Genomic DNA, 12,801 nt, shown 5'->3' with positions numbered 1-12,801 from the left:
GATAATCATATGAATATACACCGCCATGTGTTCAGCTTCTTGAACTTTCTTGTACCGATTTAATTTTGGTCGAGTACTATAAAATGGACATAGCACTGGTACTCCTTGTAAGAAGCAATTGAAAGTAATAAAAAAAACGAACTTCCATTTTCTATCTATCTAATCTACTAGTTCTCTGTATACATAGATTCTTTACCAAACGTATGTTAATTAAGTTTAGCCCATTCCCAAGGGGAAATAGTGCTTATCCATCATTAGTTAACTAGTAGCATATCAACTAGCTACGGAAAATTGCAACACCACTGTATTACTATTAAGTATTAGTTGTAAAACTGTCATGTTTGTATCTCACCATTAGTGTGAGTTTAACAAGAAACTGTTACCTATATCACCCAATCAAAATTCTTTGATGACAGTTCACTAGCGAACTGTCATTGTCTTAACTTTTGAACTGTCACCAAAGCCTATATTTGTACTAGTGAAACATCACAGGGTGAATCCACAAACGCAACTTCCAAGGAGAAGAAGTTTTCAGCGTATCCAAAGAACCTCCCATGGAGGATTGGATGAAAATCCACATAACATTTTCAGCTTCAGAGGCACCAGATAATGGACGAAATCACAATGACCCATTAGTGGTCACGATGACCATTGCACTCCCCGAACCCGAAGGAGTAGATGAAAAACTTAAGGGATTGCCATGGGCAATGCCCAAAGTATTACTAGACGGAGGGAGTTCTATTGAAATTCTATTTTATGAAACATTCAAACAGATGGTCCTAAGAGATGAGTGCTTAATACCATCCACCTACAACATATTTGGGTTCAATGGCTCATCTACCCGCGCCCAAGAGGAGAAATAACCCTCAAAATCCGTATAGGAGCAATCCTTACGCTCACCACATTCTGTGTAGTGGACGTAATTTCGCCTTACACTGCCATCATCGGGCGATCCTGGATCCATGGGATCAAAGGATTCTCCTCGACATATCATCAGAAACTAAGGTTTCCCACACCAAGTGGAATCGCCGAAATCAAAGGAGATTCGGACGAGGCTAAACTGTTACAATATGGACGTGCAAAATGGTGAACAACGGGTGAACTCGTCAAAAACCAAGAAAGACAAGGCGAGAGGCAAAGAGAATGCAAATGTCTACATGACGAGCACAAATGATGTATCAGCAAAACCCTTATGATGGGGAGGGAAGATCGGACCCTCCTATCGCAGAAGGTAACATCGGGCGACTCATTGACGTGGCGCCTAGTTTAGAACTACTGTCACTAATGGATAGCTACTCTGGGTACAAGCATATCCTCCTTGAGAACATAACTAGGGGCAGCACCTCACAAGGTCCCCTAGACAAAGGTAAAATGCTTGAACCTGGAAGTGAAGCAACAAAGGTGAACGGAAAATTACCTACACCTTCAGTAAATGAAAAGACGGACCAAAAGATTTTCGTCTATTTATCTGCCACCAATATAACTATTGGCGCAATGATGACCCAAACCAAGGAAAATACGGAAAGGTGGGTCCGTTCCATAAACAGAACTCTGAAATCAACAGAAAAGAACTACTCGAAAAAAAGAGAAAATCATACTATCACTAGTGTATGCCACGCAGAAGTGGCGGAATTACTTCCAAAAGCACATTGTGACTGTCATCACCAGAAATATGACGGAATTCATACATAACCATACTGACGACACCAAAAGGGTATCCAGATGGAGGGTCCAAATAGGACAACATGGAATCAAGTACCAACCCTGGCTAAGACTACTAGGAGACAAAACAACATTCTCTCATAAGAAGGACGAAGAAAAATATCCGGAAGAGAAAACAGGAGGTTCGGACGTCCTATAAATCTAGGACCTGCCCTCTATCCTTGGTCATATATCAAAGAACGAAACGGCCTCGAGGTAATCTTGCAAAATGATGACAAAAATATAGAATCTCGAATGGCCAGAGTTAACTACTACACTGCATGGAGACAAGTCTCTGAATTACAACTCGTTGGCAAAATTAAGACAAAACAACCAGCACATGACAAGCGGAAAACTCCCTTGGCCCACACAAACGCGATCCCAATAGATAAATTGAGGGATCGTGAGGAGATCCTATCCCAAGAAGGTTCGGACGCATGTAACACTGAACGAGCAGGCCGACAACTGGCAGCTCAGGTGAAAAATGAACTCGTCAAGAGCGAGACGGTTCGGGGGATACCCCGCCAGAATAAGAGTGACTCAAACTGAGTCATCTCACAAAACAATAATAGTGGGGCATGAAAGTTGCTCCAACCAGATGGCAGATAACAAAAACATCTTTTTGGAATATCAAAATGCCAAACAAGCACACAATGCTTGAACAGTCTCTCAGAAGGTTATATTTTGAAAAATGGGTTTTATCCCTACTTGTAACTAAGGTTATGAACCTTGCCCAAATGTACTAAGGGTTCACAGAAACCCTCTTTTGAAGATAATAAAAATTACGACTTTTGTTATTATTTTGTCTAAGGCGTCTCTTTTAGTTTATTATTAAACATCTACGTCCTTATTACACATGCATTCGTGCACGAAAAACACGAAGCCCGTCAAAAACATGGCACGGTGTTAGCCACACATTCCATTCTACAAGGAATGATGCGGGTCCAACACCCAAGTTGCCCCAGACGAAAATAGACCTAAGGCAATGTCATTTCGTTCATTGAACCAGATGAAGCGGGGACACCCTAAGCTACCTAAAAAGAAAAAATACCTAAGGTAATGCTATCACGATCATGAAATCGGATGATGTCCTAGCATAGCGGGAAATATCCAGAATTGAGCAACCTCCCTATGGCTAAGGAGAGAAACACTCAATTGAGGTATTAAAAATCTCCAAAGACTAATGAAAGCAAACAGAGCAGTGTAACCTAAAAGGAGCACTATTAAAATATTTACCAAAAAAAGGGGTAAGACCAAATACAGGAAGGAAGCTACGCTATACCGTAAGAGATGACCCATCCAATTAAGGAACTGATCACTCCTTGGCTCGGCCACCCATGGTTGGAACTGAAGTAAAAGCGAAACTTCCCTTCAGACCTAAGAAGGTATTGGTCGGATAATATGAGTAAGAAAAATTCTACTTATAAACACCAGGTTCAACAAAAAGTACCATTGCCTCCAACACATGAGGACTTACTAAAACATTCACAGAAATGTCAAATAAAAGAAAAAGTTGGTCAGCCGACCTGCTGAATAAAACCTGAACAAGTTAAGCACCATCCCCTAAATGGCGCAATGAAAGAACATTGTTTCTATAAAAAACACCTCGGACACAACACGAGGGATAAGCATAACAAAATACGAAAAGATAACGGCAAGCTAAGGCCAACACGGGCTCGCACGAAGTTAAGCCTGCCCATCACCAGGAGCTTCACGATCTGTAACCATCCGATCTTCGCCTTCAGCAACGTTAGGTGCAACTTGCTCGGCCTCGGGTTGGACAGCTAAAGGTTGAACACCAGCGGCAGCATTCGCTGCAGCAACCCTTTGGCGCTCGTGAAGAACAACAGCCTTGCAAGCATTGGTCATCATAACCTTATACTCTGCATGAAGATTGCTCAACTTCTGATTTTTGTCAGGACGTTCAGTCTCCAGTTCTTGCTCATGGTTACTGACCAGAGAGTTGAGCTCCTCATCAAGGTTCTGCCTTGCCATCCTCATCTCCTCCAAGTGCTCCTCCAGCTCTGTATTGCGCTTACGAGCCACTGAAAGAAACATGGAGCAAGGAAGTGAGACACATGGAAACACGTAAGAATCACACGCGTGAAAAACTACTAGCAAATTAACCTTCATGCTCAGTTAACACAAAAGCTAAGGTCTGCTCTAATCGAGATTTCTGACTATCTATGTCAATAATCCGTGCCTCAATAGGCATAATAGCAACATCACCCTGTGGACATGATAACATATGCTCATCACGTTCTCTCTCAAGACGCACGAACTCTCGCTTGAGACGAGCAAGCTCCTCCCTGTCCTCACTAGCCTGAGCCAATCGGGGAAGATGATCGGACTGCTTTTCAATAAGCTCATCTTTCTGTGCCCGAAGCAACTTTACGAGATCAGCACGATCAACAACCACTTTCTTGGCATTTTCTAACATCGCACGAAGCTCGACGATGCGATCTCGATGAACATTTGTATCTACCTGGAGTTGTGCATTTTCCTTTTCCAAGGAATCAATCTTACACTGACGAGCACTTGCATCAAGTCTCAGATCGCATAATACCCTAGCATGCTTACGAGCATTAATTTCTATCTTCTCCTCCAAATGTTTGACGGTGGCTATTCAATGGAAGGACTCATTCAGAACTCTAACACCTAATACGGAGCAATAAGAAGTTGGGCAAGGAAAAACAAACATACCTTCTAACTCCTTCCTATCCTGACGAAAGGAAAAGGATTCTTGTTGGGCTAAATCCAGAGCACGACGCAGATTCTGGTTCTCATGGTCCAAGGCCCTTGCTTGTCTCCTGGCAGTACGAGCCTCGACAAGCATGCCAATCCTCAAATTGTTGCTCTAGTAAAAAGACAACGAATACCAATGAGAAAAAATTATAACTCATAGACTACAAGGATAGTCAAAGTAAAATACTTACCCCAGCAACAAATCGATGTTGAGCGGACTTTGATAGAGAGGTTAGAAGACGAGCTTGCTCTTCCTCACTCATCCTAGCATACTCGTCCGAAAACATAAGGGACATTTCTTCGGACCACCAATCCACGGTGGAGGGACCAGCACTTGAAGATGCCCCTGGAGCAGAAGGAAAACCACCGGCGAAACCGCTTCGCACACCAGGAGCAATATTGCTCGCTCGAACATTCGCTTCGGGAAGAAAACCAGTGCCAGCGAGATGACTCGCCTGGGACAGTGACACACCCGAAGTAGAATGAGTAACACTCGGATTGGTTGGACACTCAAACAGAGGATTATCAAGGTCATCAAAAAATCCACCAGCAAGATCAATAACTTCATTTTCACCAAACAAGGCGCCAATATACATCTCCAGTGCATGCTCTGCCATCGATGCGGTAGTAGGAGAAATGGAGGCACTAGAACCATCTGTAACCCTCCTCCTTTGCAAAAAAGATGTCATCATATGCTAAGGCATAAAACAGGGGCAAGGTATATACATAAACGACAAAGTTTATTAAGTATTTTATACCTTAACATCATCAATACCTCGAGCAGATGATGGGGGCGTCTTCGAGAAATGACCCACCCAAGCTCCTAAGGCCTGTAAACCGGCAGATGGCGGTGTATCTCAGGAAGTCCGGGAAGAGCATTTCCAATCTCGTCCCAACCAAATATGTAGGGACCCACAACTCGGATAGGAGCAACAAGCCATTTAGTATCATGAGTCTTACGAAGCGAAAGCTGTGTAGGCTCGGGAGGATCCAAATCAGTCATAAGGCGAGGACCTCGGATAGCTTTCCGAGTCCTAGAGATCCCCACTCCGAAGACATCATAGGTATCCGATTGCTGCAATAGTTCTCCACGAAAAAGTCGGAGGTATACAAATCCCGCTGCTCAGGAACGAACTGATTCAATTTGTACTCAGTAATCTTACCTTGACTTCCATGAGAACACTCTCGGGCGATTCGGTAAAAATTACCATTGGGATGATATATGGCTCGTTGAGGGTCAAGCTTATACAGAATCTCGTACTGAAAAGAATCTAGTGGACAATACAGAGGAAGACGAAGGCCGACATCAAGTTTTCCAACGACAACAATGATCTCATTAGGACCACAAGGGTTATCCTCAAACAGTTTCTTAGAAAGAACACCAAACTGACCTTCTGGAGTAGTAAAGGATATTAGAAATATCTGAAGACGATGTCTGGCTCGAACCGAATCCAAAATGGCTTCGTCGGAGACACCGTAGGAACGGTCGGAGCCCTGAGTTCCCATCAGATTTTTCCTAGTATTCCTAAAAAGCAAACAGAAGGCAAAAATCAGAATACCAATAGAAGTAAACTAACCAAAAACAACATTAGTGATTCACAAATAAACTTCACATACGAACAACAATGGCGGAAACCAACAAAGAACAAACATTGTTCACAAAAAACGGCGTAAACCACCGACGAAAGCGAAAAACAATAAAGAGGAGAGAACATACCGTCTTCGAGATGGAGAATTCCTCCCAGACATAATGAACCTTTTTATAAGAGACAGGAAGTTAAGGAGAAACATCAAAAGAACAAAAACGGTTCTGAACTCTGAAAACAAAAAGTAAATACATCTTTCTCGTACCCCAAAATATTTTATAGGGGACCAATGGATAATTAACCGGCGCCTCAGACCCAGCCGGTAAAAACCGCATTAAAACGCAGACGTGGCGAAAAAGGTGGGACAGTTACGAAGTTTTCTTCCCATCATGCCCTTGGCATGTTGCAAATAAAATGAGCAAAATGTGAGGGTAAAGTACCCGATCTCCACGTGTCATCATCTCAAGAGATGATCTCATGATGAGACGATAAGAGAGAAGCACCAAATCATACCACATAAAATGGTTCGTCTGAATCAAGACGCATGCTACAACGTTACATGAATGATGCGTGTAAGGAGTGGTTTAATCTGCTCAGACGGTCAAGTCTAAAAAGGAGGACCGCATTTAATGAAAGATCATAAGAAGCGCAAGCGAGTCTATAACACCCTAGATAGTTCAGAAGACCTATACTATAGCACGAAGATGATACATCACGAAGTTACTCGGAAGGGCCGCACGATGGTGCACAAGGCGAGATGTCTCGAAGAGGAACCCATCATACCATCACGAGGGATAGTATAGAAGATCGCCCGAAGTCTCTAGGAAGAAGACGACAAACTCCGTGTACTCGGCGAGGCCACACCTTCACGAGTCTTATTTATCTATAAATACCAGTCCATGTAACAGGAGATAGACAACTTATGTAATCCCGGATGGTCTTTCTACAGAGAATTCATGAGGAATATCTAGATAGAGAGGGAGTGAGAAATCTAAGAGATATTTGTAACTCCTTCAAGGGTAAGACCTGTAATCATAATAAAGAATACATCTTCTTCCTGTGGACGTAGGTCTTCATGGCCGAACCACGTTACATACTTGTGTCAATCTTTACTTTCTTGATATTTACTTTTTGTTTGTGAATGAATCTAGCTTGTTAGTAGTTTTTTAGTCTTTAGATCTTCTTGGGTGTAGTCATCAGAAAAGATGCTACTACACATCAAAAACTGGTTTGGAAAATGGCCATGGTTGGTAATGTTGGTGACTCTTCCAAAGGATCTGAAATTAGTCTTGATCTCGCCAAATTTGTCGTTGATGAATACAACAAGAAAGAGAATGCGGTTTTGGAATTTATAAGCGCAGTGAAAACCAAAGACAGGTGGTTGCCAGTGTTGTGCATTATTTGATACTTGAAGTAATTGATGCTTGGAAGAAGAAATTTTACGAAGCCAAAGTGTGGGTGAAGCCATGGATGGATTTCAAGGAGTTGAAGGAATTTAAGCATTCCGATCATGAATCTTCTTCTGCATGCTCCTCTACTCCTTCCGATCTCGGGGTTAAACCAGAGGAGGGAAATGCACCAGAATTGCAAACAGTACCAGCAGATGATCCCACAGTTAAAGATACAGCGAATCATGCCGTGGAGAGTATCAACCCGAGATCGAATTCGTTAACTCTAACCCAAAGGATCGAAAGGTGGTAGCTTGTGGTTTAATATCTATAAAGAGCTTGAAGATTTTAATAAAAGTATTAGATTCTAGATTGGAGCGGGTAAGGAAACTAGATTTTGGGAAGATTCTTGGCTTGGTGAAGGAAGATTATGTGATATGTTTCCTTTGGCGTATGAAGCTTCAAGGACCAAGGAGTTAGTGGTGTCTAGTATGTACGACGTTAGGGAAGATGGTGTAAGGTGGACGTTTATGTCTAGGCAAAGATACTCTCAAACCATTTCAAGTGAAGTGTTATCAATATCAAATCTTCTTTCTTCCATCTCTATTCAAGAAGGAGTTATGGATACCCGAATTCGGGTCGGTAGTGACCATACAGTAAAGGATGGAATTAAAGTCAACGACGATCAAGGTGAGCCGGATTATCCATCCAATATTGTTTGGAGTAATGATTACCCTTACAAAATCAACTTCTTTATTTGGCTTCTTTCTCAGGATCGAGTAATGACGACGGATAAACTTTTACGAAGAGGTATGGATGTCTCTAGTGTATGTCGTTTTTGTGAGGAAGACGATAAATCAAGTATGCATTTGTTTTATGGTTGATGGAGAATTCAAAGAATATGAGACTATTTTGTTGAAGGGTGTCAATTTGGATGGTCATATGACCCTAATGTCATTACATCTATGAAGACTTGGAAGTTTAATTGGGGAGACGAAAGACTTAGTCGAATATGGAATAACATCCCGGTTGCTATATGGTGGTGTATATGGAAAGAACGAAATGCAAGATCCTTCGAAAACAAAAAGAAACTTTGGCAAGCCTCATTAGAGATATCAAATTGCAAGCGTTTTTTTGGGGCCGAATCAAGTACAAAAATGTTGGGGCTTACGGCAAATATGGTGATTTCTTTATGTGATTCATTATACCGGCCTCCGTTATAAAAAAAAATTTGTGGTTTTTATTTGGGTAGCCTTTCCCCTTTCGGTTCTCCTTTTTTTGTTCGGTTGTAATCATTGGGTTAAGGTACCCCTTAAGTGCCTTTTTTCAATGAAATTTCTATTTGACCGATCAAAAAAAACATAAACTTCTCGGAATTCTTGTTGCTAAGGATGAGGTAATTGAAGACGCGGTCAAGTTCCATATTCTTTGAAAGGTAAAGTGGGGAAGCCAGGAAGAGAAGTACAAGGTTGAAGTACACAAAAATGTCGAGGGTAGATTACTATTGAAGGACATGACTTTTCATTAAACTGACACGAACCTGACTCTGCTAGTTACTTGTTTTGAATAGGAATTGTCTGCTGCTTGCAAAATCGACTACTTTTTTTTTGAAGCATGCATTTATTAAAGAAAATATTAAGTTACAATTTGACGGATATGTGGTACCCACATAGTCATGGTAGATAATACACAAGAGTAGGTGCCCAAAGCATGCACCCATGCAATTTATTGTTGCTTTATTTTTAGCGGCCATGCTTGGCTTTGGTGTTTGTTTCTTTGATTTATTTATGCAATTGTATTATTTATTTATTTATGAAGCATGAATTATATTAACAAATTAGAGGTACCCTCGTTTTATTGTTTTAACGTCAGAATTGTCGATTTTCTTATTTTTGATCAAGTGTTATGATGGACTCTAAGAGCAAGGGGTATGTGATGAGTGTTAAAAACACTCTTTTACTATCAAAATCAACGAGACACCAGCTTAATAAGTGTTTTTGTGACCATGAGAAGCTAATTTAACATACTAAGCGGCTGATGTTTATCCGTTTAGAGCTGAACATATGCCTCCTGTGTCCTTTTTCTTTTCTTAATAATTTCAGCCGCTCAAGGTATTTTTTCCAAGCGGTTGAAAATCATCCGCTTAGTGTCTACTGTCTCCCACTCTTTCGATCCAATCAGTATATCAATGATTATTGAGGTACGAGTAAGTGTTCTCATCATTACATAGTAGCATCTAATTTGGTACTCTTTGATCAAATTCATTCATATTAAATGAGAACCCTCATTCCATTACCCTTGTCCTAAATTACAAAGAACATGAAAAATTTGTATTAAATCTAGTCCAATAGTTTCAAGTTGGATTCTAAATATATTTTCTCCAAGCCATCTTCCAAATTCCATGAATCATTAATATATAATTTGGAATCCAATGTCCAAGTCTTTAACAGTCAACCTGATAATTTCTTAAAAAGGTAAAAAATTGTTGAAGTAAAAAAGAGTCTGGTCACCATTTAATTTAGGGAGTTGTATAATGAGGATCGACATTCTAGACATGAAGGGTCATGGGGTCAATAATTAACTAATCAACCAATCAAGAGAATGTGTTTTTTTTTTTTTTTTTTTTGACAAAGGAAAAATTCATTGAAAAAACGATTCTAATCACCAAAAAAGTGACTAGAATATGTCAAATATACACTCTTTAAAGTAGTGTGCAGGTAACTGAACTCGGTTAGAAATTATTGGGGTTATACAATTTCACAATGACGTGTACCGTAACTGAATTTGTTTCCCTTGACGGCCAACCTTATGGTACTTGGAGGATCTAAGCTTGCTGTCAGTAGAGCAACAAAAGGTGCCCCATATTTGGAGTCTTGGAGACCTGAATGCATTTTCCTCTATACCGGGAAAAGAAAAAGAAAGCCCAACTGAATGCCCATAACCCATTAGCTTCACGATCGTCCTACTTCATCCCTGAATTTATTGTTGCCTGTACGTGTCAACACCCCATTATTGCAGAAACATACTACTCTCCTCTGCATGTTTGCCACATTGAAACTCCTATACGTGGACTACTAAAAAATACAAACTCCACCAACTTTCATTCCAAACCATGGTTAACTCAAAGCACCACCACTATTCACGACCAAACACTATATATGGGGAAGCAGAGACCATCTCAAATCATTACCTAAACAACAATGATGTTAAGAGAAGCAGCAGCAAATCAAACAATCCCAACCATTCAAATCCCTCAAAACTGGTCTCACTATCTCGATAACCCAACAACGGCTCAGATGATCTTATCTCATCATCTCCCTGTAAGTGGCATTCCTTCTTCTTCTACTACTAGTTCACTATCTGAAGTTCTGTTAACGGCGTTAAACCGTTACAACAAACTAAACGTTACCGATACAAACACAACCGATATATCTGGTGGTGGTGGTGGTGGTTGTGTAACGGTATATCCCCATGATTATTACTGTGATGAATTTCGGATGTACGATTTTAAAGTGAGACGGTGTACGCGTGCCGATCAGCACGAGTGGGTTGATTGTCCGTACGTTCATCCTGATGAGAAGGCACGGAGGCGGGACCCGGTCAGGTATAACTACAGTGCTACGGGGTGTACTGAATTTCGTAAGGGGAGTTGTAAAAAAGGTGACGCGTGTGAATACGCTCACGGCGTATTTGAGTCTTGGTTACACCCGGATCGCTATCGGACTCAGGCTTGTAAAGATGGGATTGATTGCCGGAGGAAGATTTGTTTCTTTGCTCACACGGTGGAACAACTCCGAGTTGTATCAACTCAGAGGAACGCGCCTATGTTGACCGAGTCTCCACGGTCTTCCTACGATGGCTCGCCTATTCGAAACGGCTTAGAGTCTTATTTCATGAAGGTCTCAGCTGCTGCGGCGGCGTCCCCGACTTCAACATTGATGATGCATTCTTCGCAATCAGCACCTATGTCGCCGATGTCACCCGTTTCTGGTTATTGTTCACCATTTCGTGAGTCACCTCGGCGATCCCTGTTCAAGAACTTGCCATCAACTCCGAATCGGTCTGTGGCTCGTAGTTCCGATTTCTGGGATTTGGAAAGACCTTCTTTTGAAGAGGAGCAAATGATGCAAAGGGTTGAATCGGGAAGAAAAGTTCGGGAAAGTTTGTTAGCTAAACTTATACAGGAAAATTCATTCAAGCGAGTGGACTCGTTCAATCCGACTCCAGATGTTGGATGGGTATCTGATTTACTGAAGTAAGATCCTGAATCGGTGGTGAGTTCCTGACAGTTTATGTTTCTACTTGTTGTGTCTGTAATCTGTATTTCTTTAAACCAACCAAGTCTCATTGGTGTAAACAGTAATTTGTATTGCATAGCATTATTGGTCATTATGTTTGTTACTAGAAGAGTTATAAGTATGTCTAATATGTACTTACTATTATGATGGTGTAATTGTTTGTCTTAGTTTGTGTATGTTTTTCCTGTGTAATGATATACTATTTGAGAATAAAACATAATTTGAACTAGTGTTGGGAAAAGCGATACTACATATGCATTTCTGTCTGGATTTGCATATCGTATATAAAAGAATCCGATGCAGGCAGAGTATAAAATGCAGCAGGTAAAAGGATCCAAGGCAATAAGATTCGAAGAAAGTTCTGCGTTCTGCAACACACTTGACTCTGGAACAATGAAGTTTGCAAGGTATACCAAACTTGAAGAAAGTTATCAATGCAGCTTTATTCAAAGTATCAAAAACTAAAACGATACTCTAAAAATTGTTAACCAAAACTAGCATGTATAAGAAACTTAAAGCACAATTCGACAGATGAGACAGCCTGCTTAAGAAATCTGGTGATGTGATTGGCTCACGGCATCCAAAGGGTCTACACATGAAAATATGTGAATCTACAAGTATCTATTTTCGTACATCTAAGAATTCCTTTCTAACCATTTACCATTCCACATATTGATTTTTAACTTCCAATGAACAGATTGAGCAAATTAAATTGACAAATCGAATTTCTCTTTCATCTGGCGATGGTCGTCCGACGCCTGTTTGTCTCTTCTCTCGTGATATTGCACTTTCACCTTAATCCATTGTTTTCGTATCAACTTCTCCTCATGCTCTAAGTGAAACCAAGGTATTCATATGAGGAATTGCTTGGTAAACAGGTTGAGGTAACTTCACAAGCATTTTCAAATGATAAGATTTTATGTCATACGAATAGAGATGGGTAAAACTAGAAAAAAGAACTTGACCACTTTTCGTCAAGGCAAGTGGTTTCTTATGGATAAACTCCAAACCCCAAGGCCGAGCCAATGAAAAGAATTCCTCCTGCTCCATCATGCTGTGATTTCCATTCTTCTTTAGTAACCA

The 12,801-nt window shown here is 40.8% G+C and overlaps 1 protein-coding gene and 1 pseudogene across 1 annotated transcript; both read left to right on the top strand.

The window, feature by feature from the left end:
- Positions 1 to 7,269: 7,269 nt before the first annotated feature.
- Positions 7,270 to 8,948, top strand: LOC113316544 (annotated as a pseudogene).
- Positions 8,949 to 10,620: 1,672 nt separating this feature from the next.
- LOC113316543 (zinc finger CCCH domain-containing protein 49-like) lies at positions 10,621 to 11,679 on the top strand. The gene has a single exon (XM_026564704.1). It carries the CDS (start codon positions 10,621 to 10,623, stop codon positions 11,677 to 11,679), a length of 1,059 nt encoding a protein of 352 aa, XP_026420489.1.
- The last annotated feature ends 1,122 nt before the right edge of the window (positions 11,680 to 12,801 follow it).

Source organism: Papaver somniferum, chromosome 10 (assembly GCF_003573695.1).
Source record: "Papaver somniferum cultivar HN1 chromosome 10, ASM357369v1, whole genome shotgun sequence".
In the NCBI taxonomy this organism is placed as follows: Eukaryota; Viridiplantae; Streptophyta; class Magnoliopsida; order Ranunculales; family Papaveraceae; genus Papaver; species Papaver somniferum.
The sequence above is the reverse complement of the archived record's forward strand: the minus strand, read 5'-3'. Positions and strand labels throughout refer to the sequence as shown.